At 39.5% G+C, this 15,544-nt stretch overlaps 1 protein-coding gene across 4 annotated transcripts in view; it reads left to right on the forward strand.

Moving 5' to 3' along the window:
- The window catches only part of ACACA (acetyl-CoA carboxylase alpha), a 326,928-nt gene that overhangs the window by 117,313 nt on the left and 194,071 nt on the right, over positions 1 to 15,544 (forward strand). For all 4 annotated transcript variants that reach the window (XM_025361321.1, XM_025361319.1, XM_025361320.1 and 1 more), the window contains 4 exons: positions 7,012 to 7,144; positions 8,608 to 8,746; positions 13,852 to 13,961; positions 14,750 to 14,831. In XM_025361321.1, the coding sequence (XP_025217106.1) occupies positions 7,012 to 7,144; positions 8,608 to 8,746; positions 13,852 to 13,961; positions 14,750 to 14,831 (464 nt within the window). The remainder of the gene's footprint in view (positions 1 to 7,011; positions 7,145 to 8,607; positions 8,747 to 13,851; positions 13,962 to 14,749; positions 14,832 to 15,544) is intronic.

A 15,544-nucleotide genomic window follows, 5' to 3' on the forward strand; every position in this document is an offset into this window, starting at 1 on the left:
TGGCAAAGCTTGGGGCAGGCTGGCATTTGTTTCAGGTGACTTAAACCTTGTTTTCTCATGCTAAATTCTTCCCTTCCTCTACTCTACTGGCTAAGGACAAAAGAGACCCACCCAGCCTCCAGTTCCTATCATTACAGTTCATGGCTATCACTCTAGTGGAACACGAAGCATGGGAGTGTGGCCTTATCAAATTTTAAGGATGCTAGAAGTTGAGGCCTTCATCCAGGGACAAAAGGAAACCTCATAGTAGGCCATCGCCTCTGAAGGGAAAACATGCTAAGCGGCACCAGTGCCCACCTAAGGTCAGAAACATCTGACACTCTAACACTGGACCCCAAAGGAGGATGGCCCAGGGATCCTCCAGACCTCAACTTCTCCAAGGGGGACACCCTCGGCAGAGTTCTGAGGTCTAGTATTAAGCCCTCAGAATTTTCTCTAACAGTTCCAATACTGTTTGGCCCCAATATTGTTTAGAATCTGGAGCTTGCTGTTGAATAGGAAAGTGGGATGGAGTTGCATGTATCAAATTGCCGTCGAAAATGCTTTATCTGAAATTTTGGTTCACAGCCTTCATTGGATTATCTATTGGGGCAAACAAAGTAAAACCCCCCAAGCTTGTACTGCTATCTCATGGTTAAGATTCCAAGTTAAAAGCTATTGAATCTTCGTTTGTGTGCGTCTATACATGTCTAGATGTGTTTATTTGTGTGCACACTTATTGTTACATGTTGTGTCTACCAAATTGGCTTATAAATAAAAGAACACTTATAAATTAAATAAGTCTAAGCAATTTTCAAGTTCACGTGACTTAAGTATAACTTTACTAAACAAGCTAGCTTTAAAATTATTAGTAAAATAAAGCTAGAAATGTCTTCAGAATTGTCAGAATACATTTTTGTCTGGATTTTATATTTGTCTCTGCTAAATATTTTGAGATGTCAATGTTTGGCATAGAAGGTTATAAAGCTACTAACTCAGCCCAAACAAAATGATATTGGTTTTTGTGCCTTTTTTTTTTCAACAAATGAGAGTAACTTAATGCTGTTAGCTAAGTCTTCTGAGTTATTGGCAAAAAAAAAAAAAAAAAAAACAATGTATTTAACTTTAAGGCTGTTACTTAGGTTTAGGTGAGCACCTTATGTTCACTGGCTATTAAAAACATGGTTAGCAAGGAAATAACTAACTTTAAATGATAGTGTCTAACATCTCCGTTTACAGAAGTTATCTAAATAAACTGTTAAACCTGAAATAATTGAGTACAGTGAATGGGATAAATGTTTTAGGTAAACTTTTTGTGTAAATTAAAATCTCAGCCAGGCGTGGTGGCTCATGCCTATAATCCCAGTACTTTGGGAGGCCAAGGCAGGTGGATCACCTGAGGTCAGGAGTTCGAGAGCAGCCCGGCCAATGTGCCGAAACCCCATCTGTACTGAAAATACAAAAATTAGTTGGGCATGGTGGTGTGTACCTGTAATCCCAGCTACTGGGGGGCTGAGGCGGGAGAATTGCTTGAACCCGGGAAGAGGAGGTTACAGTGAGTTGAGATTACGCCACTGCACTCCAGCCTGGGTGACAGAGCAAGACTCTGTCTCAAAAAGAAGTCTTAAAATTATTTTTGATGCTCATTGAATATCTGGGTCAGTTCCAATTAAAAAACGGTTGTGAGATGGGGAAATATGTTTCTAAAAATTGTGGAATTGTTCTTATCTATAATGCTTTTATCTGACGGTTCAGGATTTCTTGCTTTTTAGGGTTTCACTAAAGTTTTAGGTTACTAAGGATAAGAATTCTAGTTAACGCATGATTCTGTATATGAAATGTGCCAGAAAGTGTTGTGTGATTAGTGAGAAAAAATAATTATGTCCAATTCAGAAGTTATCTAAAAGTTAGTTCAAATTACAGATTTGAAAAGGTTGTTTATGAAACAATGTAGTAAGGAACCGGTAGGGAGGGGGAGAAAGACGTGGAAAAGTTTAGATAATAAAATATATTCCTTAAAAGCTGATACAGAACTGGAGAAATTTGGCTAATTAACATTTTCATAGTTAAAGTTCTTAGTCTTGATTAAAGTAAAAATAAGTATTGTAAGAAAATTTGTCAGCAGTTTGCCACTTTTTTTTATATACAGTTAAGCATGAAGCAGGATTTAGTGTGGAGCCAAATTTCACATATGTGCTTGCATTGCTTCACACCATGTTTCCTGTTTTGCATGGATAGTGCCGGCACTGGAGTACTTATTGGTCATTTGCCTAGAGTCAATTTCTTTTTTTTTTTTTTTAAACAGTTCTTTAAAAGCCAACTTTATTGAGGAATAATTTACAGCCAAATGTACGTGTTTTATATGCACAGTTAAATGATTTTTTTTTTTTTTTGAGATGGAGTCTAACTCTGTCGCCCAGGCTGGAGTGTAGTGACATGATCTCGGCTCACTGCAACCTCCGCCTCCTGGGTTCAAGCGATTCTCCTGCTCAGCCTCCCGAGTAGCTGGGATTATAGGTGCATGCCACTGCGCCCGGCTAATTTTTGTAATTTTAGTAGAGACGGCGTTTCACCATATTGGTCAGGCTGGTCTCAAACTCCTGACCTCAAGTGATCCACCTGCCTCGGCCTCCCAAAGTGCTGGGATTACAGGCGAGAGTCACCGCACTCAGCAGATAAATGAGTATTTTCAAAAGGAGGTATAATTTACATACAGTAAAGTTTACCTTTTTTTTTGGTGCCAGGGGAGGGCAGGATCTCACTCTGTCACCCAGGCTGGAGTTCAGTGGCGTGATCATAGCTTACTGCAGCCTAGTCTTCCTGGCTCAAGTGATTCTCCCACCTCAGCCTCCCAAGTAGCTGGGACTGTAGGCGTGTGCCACCAAGGCCTGCTAATTTTTGATTTTTTTTTTTGTATAGATGAGCTCTTTCTATGTTGCCCAGGCTCATCTTGAAATCCTGGGCTCAAGCAATCCTTCTGCCTTGCCCTCCCAAAGTGCTGGGTTTACACGCGTGAACCACTGTACCAGGCCAAGTTCACCTTTTAAAATTATGTAGTTTGATGGTTTTAACACATATATCTACCCGTGTAACTATTACTACAAGATCAAGATATAGAATGTTTCCATCATTCCCATACCCCCTTGCAGTCAGTTCCCACAGCCCCAGCCCACTGATTTGTGTTCTGCACTGTAGATTAGTTATCCTTGTCATGTAAATGGAGTCATATGGTATATATTTTTTTTGTGTCTGGTTTCCTTCTCTGAACATGAGGTTTTTGAGATTCATTGATGTTATTGCTCAGTCTGATATACTGATAATGATCCATGGACTTGGGGCCCAAAAGAAATAGGTTCATGACAAAGTTAAGGACAGGAAGGTAATTTTTGTTTATTTAAAAATATGTGCAATAATAAAAAAGATTAAAAAGAATGTATGAAGGAAAAATGAAGCAATTAAAACAAAACAAAACATGTACACTGGCACTGTTTTTAGACCTCTGGTTTTATTATCATTAGATATGTTGCATAGTGTAATTGGAAGAACATTGAAGTGACCATGAAACCTGGTTTTCTGGTCTGCATATGCTACAGACTTCCTTTGTGACCTTAGACAAATCATTCTTCTTGTGGGCCTCTTTTTCTATAAGGTGCCTCTTAACTTTAAAGTTCCAATCCAGACGCAGTATTACTAAATACCTGGATAGAAAAGGATGAAGAAAATTTTAATAGATTGACCAGCTTGAAATGTCAGTCTCTAAGAAGGGTACAGAGCATTTTATATTGAGTGCCAACAGCAGAGTGTATAGCCTTTGTTATGGCTGTCCTTAAGTCTGGTAGGCAAAGTAGCTGCTAGACTCTGAACTGTCCCTTCTTGTTTTTTTTTTTTGTTTTTTTTTTTTGTCTTTTTGTTTTTGAGATGTAGTCTCACTCTGTCGCCCAGGCTGGAGTGCAGTGGCTTGATCTCTGCTCACTGCAACCTCTACCTCCTGGGTTCAAGCAATTCTCCCACCTCAGCCTCCTGAGTAGCTGGGATTACGGACGTGTGCCACCACGCGCGGCTATTTTTTTTTTTTTTTTTTTTTTTTTAGTAGAGATGCGGTTTCGCCATGTTGGCCAAGCTGGTCTAGAACTCCTGGCCTCAAGTGATCCGCCTGCCTTGGCTTCCCAAAGTGCTGGGATTACAGGTGTGAGCCACCGCGCCTGGCGTTGTCCCTTTTTATTATGCTCCTGTAGGTGGTGGTTTTGCAAGTTAAGAGCCACACTAAGTCATGTGAAGTGTAGAGAAAATGCCCACTCATTGAGTTTTATGCATAGATACATTCAGAGAAGAAAGAAAGAAAGATTGGTCTTATTTATATTTGTATATGTAAAACTATGTATGTGCACAGAAGGCTAGATAGTGTGCTGCATGTGGGAAGATTTTTAATCATACCTTCTTATTTTGAAAAGATACCTTACTGTCCCATCAAGTTTAAATTGTAGGGGCAAGGAAGAAAAGGCGGGAATAGAAAAAGAAAATAGCTGTCTATCAAGCAGTGTACAAAGGAGCTTATGTCCACTATCTTACTTTATCCTCCGAGCACTCTTTTGGAGGGTCTGTCAATCAAGGTGCTGTCACAAGGAAAATAAATTGTACTAGATGTTATAAACAGAGAACATTCAGTAGTGAGAATTGCTTAATTGAGTGTTAGAGAATAAAACAACAACAACAACAACAAAAGGCATGCTGAGGTACCTCAGAGTTAATAACTAGAGAAAGTAGCTTTCACCCCTAAGGCTGGGAGAACAAAAGGGAAGTAGTGTTACCAGAACCTAGGAGCTTGGTGGAGGTCCTCTGGGGGGCTGGTTCCTGGACCTCTGGGCATAAGCTTTGAGTAGCTGGTACTCAGATCCTTGGCCTGACAGGTGAATGATAGGCCCAGGCAGTGCTGTCCAGAGGATAAGTGTGCATGGCAATGTTGATATTCTGACTGCCAAAGAGCCACAACCCACTGCTGCTGGTACCTCTATGGCTTTTCACCAGACAATTGAAAGAAGCTAGAGACTGGAATTAAGTCTCTGTTACTGCTGGAGCAATGCTGGTAACAGCTGGAAAATAGGAAGGAAGGCCCTTTTCTTACCTTTCTGCCTTTTGGTTTGGTGAACAGAACAGGAAGGAGCTAGCAAAGGAGTCTTGGAAATGAAGTTTGCAAAATATTGGCCCATTGTCACAGAGCAGAGCATAAAAGAGTAGGTTTGGAGCTGAGAGACAATAGGTAAATAACTGGGACAGTGAATATTATGCATATTTTACAAAGAGAACACTGAAGCTGAGAAGATTAAATTATTTGCAAAAGATCATTTAAGTGGACAGATCTGGAATGTAAACCCAGGCCTGTGCTGTTTCCACTGTCATATTTTGTCTAATCCAAGGTGCCACTGATTGTTAGAAACGCTATTATTTTACGTACCACTAAGGAAAAAATACAGTACTGCTGGCCGGGCGTGGTGGCTTATGCCTGTAATTGCAATACTTTGAAAGGCCGAGGTAGGCAGATCACCTGAGGTCAGGAGTTTGAGACCAGCCTAGTCAACATGGCGAAACCCTGTCTTTACTAAAAATACAAAAATTAGCCAGGTATGGTGGCACATGCCTGCAGTTCTCAGCTACTCTGGAGGCTGAGGTAGGAGAATCGCTTGAACCTGGGAGGCAGAGGTTGCAGTGAGTTGAGATCTGGCCAGTGCACTCCAACCTGGGCGACAGAGCGAGACTCTGTCTCAAAACAACAACAAAAACAGTACTGCCAATGTAATAAGGCATCAATTGTAAAATACATACCAATTTCAGAATTTTTTTTTTTTTTTTTGAGACACCCACCATCTCATTCTGTCACCCAGGCTGGAGTGCAGTAGCACGACTATGGCCTTGACCACCCACGCCCAAGCAATTCACCTACCTCAGCTTCCCCCCACCCCAAGTAACTGGGACTACAGGCACACGTGACTGTGCCAGCTAATTTTGGTATTTTTTGTAGAGACAGGGTTTCACCATGTTACCTAGGCTGGTCTCGAATTCCTGGTCTCAAGCCATCCTCTCATCTTGGCCTCCCAAAGTGCTGGGATTACAGGCATGAGCCACTGCACCCGGCCTAGGAGATTTTTTTTAAAGTAAAAAGAAAAGTAGAACCTTAAAATTGATTAAATATGGCATATTATGCTGCCTTGTAAAGAATTTTGTTTTGGAGGCCGGGCGCGGTGGCTCAAGCCTGTAATCCCAGCACTTTGGGAGGCCGAGACGGGCGGATCACGAGGTCAGGAGTTCGAGACCATCCTGGCTAACACGGTGAAACCTGGTCTCTACTAAAAAATACAAAAAACTAGCCGGGCGAGGTGGCGGGTGCCTGTAGTCCCAGCTACTCGGGAGGCTGAGGCAGGAGAATGGTGTAAAAACCCGGGAGGCGGAGCTTGCAGTGAGCTGAGATCTGGCCACTGCACTCCAGCCTGGGCGACAGAGCGAGACTCCGTCTCAAAAAAAAAAAAAAAGAAAAAAAGAATTTTGTTTTGGAGTTGTTGATTTTGAAATACCTAGGGGATACCCAGGTAAAACATTTAGTAGGCAGTTTTAAAATGTGGAGTTATAGCTCGTAAGAAAGATGGAAGTCAGAGATACAGAGGTGAAGGTCATCTGCACACCAGAGTTGTGATCCAGAAACAACTTTGGTAACTTGTTTTTTGGCTTTTATGGTCTCTGAGTCTATTATTTCTACCATCTCATTTCATTCTATCCTTTGCCTATCTCTTTGTGATGGCATCTGTTGGGAAACCTTGATATTGTCTTTTATTATTCAGGAATGCTTTTTTTTTTCCCCCCCCTTAAATTTCCAGAAGCAAGAATCATTTTCTTTTCTCTCTTTTATTTGAAAAGTATATGACCTGCCAGCATGCAGTCTTCACAGGATGCAGTTGTGAAAGTACTGTTATGGGTATGGTAGTGAAAAGCAGGTCTCCAGAAAATATAGATGGTGTTTTTATGGCTTCTCTATCTTTATAGGTCCAGCATGTCTGGCTTGCACCTAGTAAAGCAGGGCCGAGACAGAAAGAAAATAGATTCTCAACGAGATTTCACTGTGGCTTCTCCAGCAGAATTTGTTACTCGCTTTGGGGGAAATAAAGTGATTGAGAAGGTAAGTTGTAACTTGCTGAATTATTTTGTCAAAAGCACATAGGATTTAATGCTTGCCGAGATTTGTTGTCTGGATTTACTCCCAATTGATATTTAGATTCTCAGAGGCTTTGCCTCTTTATGTGAATTTTAGCCTTTCTGCCTCCCTAGCATCCTATTAATAGAATTTCACTGTTTTCCTATAATATGTATTTACCACAGATAATTTAGTCATAACTAATTAAGGAGTTAAAATTGTGCGCATAAAGTTATTTTTGAGTACTATCAACTTGGGAGGCTGAAACGGAAGGATCACTTGAGCCTAGGAGTTCAAGGTTGCAGTGAGCTATGGATTGTGCCACTGCACTCCAACCTGGGCGACAGAGGAACCCTGTCTCAAAACAAAAAATGTTTTTGAAAGATCTTGGGGTTTTACAGGGTGGGGCTGCACTGATCCGACAGGGTATGAAGAATTGATTAGCTTGTGGGTGCCGGTGGGGAAACAATATGCCACAGCATTGGATTGAAAGCTAAGGGAGTAGAGAGAGTTTCAGAAGAGAAGGCTTAAAGAGTTTGATACACTGTGACTTACTGGCTTCCACCAGGTATTTGAGATGTTTGAAGGGAATATACCACATGATATACTTAGAGATTCCAGGTATTCTGAAATGTAATTCTGTGTCACTTTTATCTAGACCATGTCAGAGCTGAGAGGATGACTTGGCTGAAATAGCTTCCAGTGATTAAAAGATTAAAGGATGGGGACCTATATTTCCACTCTTAAAAGTATTACTTCAGCAGCATCCTTTTATTAGTCTTCCAATAAAGATAGATTATGTGTCTATTAGTCTGTGCTATCCTCAGAGGCATGACTGCAAGATAGGTAAGGCGATAAAAGGTTTGTTTACAGAAAGTCTCAGGATTATTTGATTTTTCTACAACAGTGACCATTCTTTCTGAGGCATTCTTTACAATTCTAAGGTATTGGAATTCAGTATTTTGCAGAAAAGTAACTAATACCAGGATTTTTAAACATGTTCAGTGCTGTGTACCTAACTTTATTGCAACAGAGAAAAATGCATGGCCCTGCACTGGTTGGCCTTCCCCTACTCCTGATATCATAATATGTCATCCCTCTGAATTTCATTTTCTTCTGTTCCCTAGTAATTGATATGGTAGTATGGTAGAATAATTCACAAACTCACAGGATTTAAGTAATTGTGACTTTTCCCTTCAAACAAATGAAGTTAGAAAGGAGTATGTTTTAGCTGGCACATACTCAAGTATTTGCTTAGCTAACATTTAGACATTGCTTGGCCATGGGGAAGCCAGTTTCTAACAGTCTGGACTAGTAACAAGAATTCTTGGTTAAAAGTATGACTTTTACACAGAAAGATAGATATACAAAAATTCTCTCATCTCTTTTCCTCCATTATTGCTTTTTTCTGCCTTTTCCTCCCATTCCCATCTCCTTTCCCCTCCCAGGTTCTTATTGCTAACAATGGCATTGCAGCAGTGAAATGCATGCGGTCTATCCGTAGGTGGTCTTATGAAATGTTTCGAAATGAACGTGCAATTCGATTCGTTGTCATGGTCACACCTGAAGACCTTAAAGCCAATGCAGGTGAGTTATTAGCATTATGAAAGCATCACTCTCAAAACTAAAACATGGAATAGCACAGCCTTTAAGTAGGAGAATGTTAACTTAGGGGGATTCCCAAACACAAGACTTCCAAGTAAAATTCTTTTAAAATAATTTCTGTTTAAAATGTGTCAGTAATAGGCATATAAAAGTGATTGCACTATAGTCAACCTCAATACAGATTCCTGTGTTCTAGGGCTAGGTAGGAAGAAATTTAACAAAAGTATTGATTTGGCCTTTCAAGTGTATGCCTTTTTCAGTGTTAAGTATTTGCTATGCCGCATTCTTTGGAATGTGTAAGTGGAAAGATTTAGAAGGAAATGCTGTTTTCCTTATGCGTTATATTGAATTATAGAAAAACTTTGGGCTAAGATTTTTTTTTTTTCCTCCTGAAGGAGAGATCTTTTGGGACCGAAGCGTGTTTCACTCTGTAAATCCTTCTACATATTCTTTTTACTCAGATGGTTCTCTGTCTGATAGTTATAGATAAAGACTCTTGGTATAGCTGAAAGATGTGACTAGTCTTTCTTCTCCATACCTTCTATCACTAAGGTATAATCTCTTAAGGTAGAATACCCACAGATAATGTGAAGAGTTATCTTTTTAAACTTTTTTTAATCTTTTACTCCTAAGCAGCTGTGAAAAAGAGTTATCCTTTTGTACTTATTTTAGTCTGCATATGTTTTTTCTTTGTTGAGACAATGTTATTATGATTATGCCTAAGAAAGAAAGGTTATTATATCATCTTATTTAGAAATCGAGAAGTCACCAATTTATTAGAAAGCAAATGTTATATATTAGGCCATTCTTGCATTGCTATAAAGAAATACCTGAGGCTAGGTAATTTGTAAAGAAAAGAGGTTTAGTTGGCTCACGATTCTGCAGGCTTTACAAGAAGGATGGTACTGGCAACTGCTCTGCTTCTGGGGAGGCTGCAGGACACTTACTATCCTGGAGCAAGGTGAAGGGGGAGTAGGCACATCACACAGCCAGAGCAGGAATAAGACAGAGAATGCGGTGGCGGGGAGGGTGCCACACACTTTTAAACAGCCACATCTCATATGAACTTAGAGTGAGAACTCATGTATCATCAAGGAGATGGCCCAAGCCATTCATGAGGGAGCTGCCCTCATGATCCAAACACCTCCTAGCAGGCCCTATTTCCGAGACTGGGGATTACAATTCAACATGACATTTGGTGAGGGACATACATTCAAACTATATCATGTTATTATGTGAAATCATTTAGATGCGTACTTTCACATCTCTGAGCCACAAGTTTCATGCTTATAAAAGGAAGATCCTAATGTCTATTTCACTAGATAGTTGTAAAGATGAGATCATCTATAATAAATACAAATTATCTTGCGTGGTTTTTTGTTTGGTTTTTTGGTTTTTTTTTTTTTTTGAGACAGAGTCTTGCTCTGTCACCAGGCTGGAGTGCAGTGGCGCAAACTCAGCTCACTGCAACCTCTGCCTCCAGGGTTCAAGTGATTCTCCTGCCTCAGCCTCCCAAGTAGCTGGGACTACAGGTGCACACCATCACGCCTAGCTAATTTTTGTATTTTTAGTAGAGACAGGGTTTCACCGTGTTGGCCAGGATGGTCTCGGTCTCTTGACCTTGTGACCCACCTGCCTTTCCCTCCCAAAGTGCTAAGATTACAGGTGTGAGCCACTGCGCTCAGCCCAGTTTCTTTTTCCTCATTCATTTCTACCTGGTACTCCAATTAATTCATTTATTCATTCACTTAACATGGAGACTGACAGTTGAATAAGATGTGATCTTGTTGTAGGAAACAAATAATTTCAATACAATGAGGTAAGTGCTATAAAAGAAACATGCACAGGGTCCGGTGAGAACACAGAGATGAGACATCTAATTCTTGGGGGCAGTCTTAAGAGAAAACTTTCTTAGGCTGAGTGTGGTGGCTCATGCCTGTAATCCCAGCACTTTGGGATGCCGAAGCCGGTAGATCACTTGAGGTCAGGAGTTTGGGACTCCAACATGATGAAACCCCGTGTCTACTAAAAATACAAAAATTAGCTGGGCATGGTGCTGGTGCTTGTAAATCCAGCTACTCGGAAGCTGAGGCAGGAGAATTGTATGAACCCAGGAGGAGGAGGTTGTGGTGAGCCGAGATCATGCCACTGCATTCCAGCCTGGGCCACAAAGCGAGATTCAGTCTCAACGAAATAAAAAAAAAAGAGAGAAAGCTTTCTGAAAGAGATTATGTCTAACCAAGAATGAGTAAGAGTTAGTGAAGCAATTGAAGGGAGAGAAAGGTGTACCAGACAGAAAGAACAGCATATACAAATGCATAAAGGTATGACATAAGTGGTTTTCTAGAAATTACAGGTGGCTACAAGATGTGATATAGTATTTGCCAAGGGGGGCCTTGTTTTCCATCCTCTGAAGCACAGACTTTGTCTTTTGAGGAGAGTATGTGTGTGTGTTGGACATCTAAGGATTTGCATTTTAAATGAATGTGTTTTTTGATGTGTGTGTGTGTGTGTGTGTGTGTGTGTTTAACTATGTAAAAGTTGAAGAGTATAATTAATCCCTTCCCATCTACCTGTCATGCAATATCAATAATTATCAACTCATGGCTAATCTAGTTTCATCTATATTCTTAACCCCATGCACAATTATTTTGATGCAAATCCTTGATACCATATTATTCGTCATGTTATCTGTGAAGATACTCTACCTTAAGATTAAGAGATTATACCTTATTGATAAAAAGTATGGAGGGCCAGGCATGGTGGCTCATGCCTGTAATCTCAGCACTTGAGGAGGCCAAGGCAGGCGGATCACTTGAGACCAGAAGTTCAAGGTCAGCCTGGACAATGTGGTGAAACTTGGTCGCTACAAAAAATGCAAAAATTAGCTGGGCATAGAGGCACATGCCTGTAGTCTCAGCTACTCTGGAGGCTGAGGTGGGAGAATCACCTGAGCCCAGGAGGTCGAGGTTGCAGTGAGCCATGATCATGCCACTGTATTCCAGTCTGGGTGTCAGAGTGAGACCCTGTCTCAAAAACAAAGAAACAAACAAAAAAGAAATCTAAACCAAAACAATACTAAAATTTTTTTTTTTAACTTACAAAACTCACAAAATTGAAAACATTCATAATACCTAACATAGGTGAGAGTATTTGGTACCCACGTTGCTGGTGAGAGTCTGAAAATATGAATACCTTTTGACCCAGTAGTTTTATTGCTAGTAACGTATCTGTGGATATAATTGGATAGCCATTCAGGGATACACATTATTTTATTATTTTTCAAATTGTAAATAATCTGTACTTCCATCAATAAGTTAGTAGTCAAATGAATTATATAGCCTATTGAAATATTAGGTATCCATCAAAAAATTAAACATATATATATACCAAAAAATATATATTTATATACAATAAAGCATAAACTGGTTGTCTTTGAGGTGGGACAATGGGTGAGAGTCTCACTTTGTCCCCCAGGCTGGAGTGCAGTGGCGCAATCTCGGCTCACTGCAACCTCTGCCTCCCAGGTTCAAGCGATTATCCTGCCTCAGCCTCCCTCAGCCTCCCTCTGTCTGTGGTGGGAATACAGGCGTGTGCCACCATCCCCGGCTAATTTTTTGTATTTTTAGAGAGATGGGGTTTCACCGTGTTAGCCAGGATGGTCTCCATCTCCTGACCTCATGATCTGCCCACCTCAGCCTCCCAAAGTGCTGGGATTACTTTGGGTAATCCACCACACTCAGCCAATTTTGACTTTTAAAATATAGTATTGTTATAGTCTGTTGTATTATCTAACATTATTTAATAATTTACATGCTTTGCCTCCTATAATCAAAGAGAACAATAAACCTATTTTAATTTTGAAGACATTCTAGCAGAATTTTTTTTTTAGTAGTTTTTTTTTTTTTTTTTAGAAAGGACTTAAAATCTTTTAGAAATAAGAACAAGATAATCACCATTCTGACTGTCATGAGATGGTATCTCATTATGGTTTTGATATGCGTTTCTCTAATAATCACTGATGTTGAGCTTTTTTTTTTTTTTTTAAAATATGTTTGTTGGCCGCATAAATGTCTTCTTTTGAGAAGAGTCTGTTCATGCCCTTTGCCAGTGCATGTGGGGCTTAATACCTAACTGATGGGTTGATAGGTGCAGCAAACCACTATGGCACATGTTTACCTATGTAATAAACCTGGATGTCCTGCACATGTATCCTGGAACTTAAATTTTTAAAAAAAGAACGAGATAAAAGAACTGGTAATAAATAATGTTGGATGCTTGAGTTGAAATTTGAAAGCTAAAATAAATATATAAATGGAGGAAATGAACTTTGAGCAAGTTACTTAACTCCTCCAAGCCATCATTTTCTGTCACATATCAAGTATTGGGTTGATGAGAGAATTAAATGAGATAATGTATATATAAAGTGTTAGTTACAGTCCCTACACGTGGTAGCTCTTCTGTTACAATTGTCATTGCCAGAATAGGAAGATAGATGTTAGGTGACAAATTTGAAAGGGAATACGGTACAACAAATATACATGAGAAAGTGGTTATCTTTCTCAAGTTTCTTTCAAATACCTGTTTCCAGATACACTCTTCCCAGACACTCCTGTAACTAACCTTTCTTGTTTAGCCAGTTTGCAAGCCATTCAGGCTCTCCTATCTTTCTCCATTCTGTCAAGCTCTGCACCAGGAAAAGAGTCTAGGTCCAGTGCCAGTTAAAGACAAAGAATGTCAGGACTAGAACTTTTTCTCAGAATAGAGTAATTGCACTTGGGCCACTGAGAGACACATCAGCCTTGATATAGAAGTCGTAAAAATTCCTCAGAAAGATTACAAAATGAAATATTGGAGAACTGCTGTTTTAGTATAAGAGCTTCTAAATATGGGGGTAGCTCATATTAGTGCATGTGACTTAACAAACTAAGAGACCCCAATTAAATGGTCCTGGAAATTATCCTATTAATGCTCTTTGTCCTGTGGTTACTTATGATAGTTCCTGACCTTTACATAGTTTTGCTGTGTAATTAAATTTTTGGAAGAAAACAATCATGTGTTCTCTTTTAATTTGCTTGCATTTTCAGAATACATTAAGATGGCAGATCACTACGTGCCGGTGCCTGGAGGACCAAACAACAACAACTATGCAAATGTGGAATTAATTCTTGATATTGCTAAAAGGATCCCAGTACAAGTAAGAGACGCCAATGTGTCCTTTAAAACCAAATTCAGCCATTTTATAGTTAGGCACAGGGGGATATCCAGAGAAGAACATTTTTGTAAAGCATCTTTTTTGAAAATTATTAAATGCCTGTATATGAGATAACTAAACCAAATAAGGAAAAGAAAGATGGAAATAATGGAATGGCTAAAAATAAAGTAAACCTAATACAAACAAAGTTTGGAAGCATCTTTCAGAGATTATTTATTCTAGGTATCTCACCTTTGAGCCATCCCCAGTAAGTAAAAATTACCTATTTCTTGTGGAATATTAGCCTAAATGATGGTGGTATATTAAAGAAATAGGCTGTTTCTTCCCTGTCACATTGTGTTAGTAAGTTTAGGGTAGGTATCTTAAAGCCCCAAGAGAAAAAACTCTAAACTTAAAGGGCAGTGTAATCAATAAAGATGTAATGGAGTGGCCATAGTAATTGAATATGTGAAACATAGCCAGTATTTCTAGAAAATGCCCTTTACAGCCTAGGCTATGAATTGAGTTTCCTAAAGAGCAACAAGAATAACTGGATCTTAATATCAGTTTCAACTTGGTTTTGACCCCTTCAGAGATCTTGCCACAATGGACTACTTATTGTTACTCTGTAAAGAGTTTGCCAACAATCAAGCATAGAAGCTGAATTAAGCATTAGGCTGCTGTGGAACTATTGTACCTCATGAAATAGGGCCAGCCTGGATAGAGAGTCATGCAGTTTGTGGGGGTTTTGAGTGAATTTTAAGAATGAATTATATTATATTCCCTTGCAGGCAGTGTGGGCTGGCTGGGGTCATGCTTCTGAGAATCCCAAACTACCGGAACTTCTCTTGAAAAATGGCATTGCATTCATGGGTAAGCTGTTCTGACATACTGTCCCTGTCTTTCTGTTTCTTTTTGTCAATTTTGCCCACATTTTACTCTATAGTCTGATCTTCTGTTTAAGATGTGCTGGGCGCTCTCTCTCTCTCTCTCTTTTTTTTTTTTTTTCTCAATCTATTACTAACTCTCAGAGTAACCCTCTTCATTTCTTTCATTTTTTTCATTTCTTGCTTATCTCACTTCATCTTGATTTTGTTTTCTGTCCCTGGGTCCGATATGGAGATGTGGAGAAGGCTTTGGTTTCTAAAACACTGACCTTTTAAAACTTTGCAACTAACCTTAAGAAAGCATGTGGGAAAATTACCTGTTTTTAGATAGTGAAGATAATTGAATACTAGGATGCCCTGGCAGTGTGCCGTTAAATATGAATCAGCACCTTTGCATTTAAGCATGTAGGTGCTACAGGTGAGAGATACTTCTGACTTTTCTGCTGTCATTATACCAGAGAGGAAAGGAGAGGTTATATAGCTCAAAGTATTTTTCTGTCTGTCTTAGAGACCTTAAATAATGAACATTATGTTTTCTAAACCTTATTAAAGATAAGTCTCCTTTTTGGGTTCCCCTAAGACCAAAGAGGGTATGCTATTTCAGACTTGAATCCTAAAACTTTAAAGTCCTTATTTCAGGATATTGACTTAAAAAAGAAGACTTTATTGATCTGGTAAAGTTGAATCATGAAGAATGAT

The sequence above is a fragment of the Theropithecus gelada genome, chromosome 16, assembly GCF_003255815.1.
Source record: "Theropithecus gelada isolate Dixy chromosome 16, Tgel_1.0, whole genome shotgun sequence".
NCBI classification, from domain to species: Eukaryota; Metazoa; Chordata; class Mammalia; order Primates; family Cercopithecidae; genus Theropithecus; species Theropithecus gelada.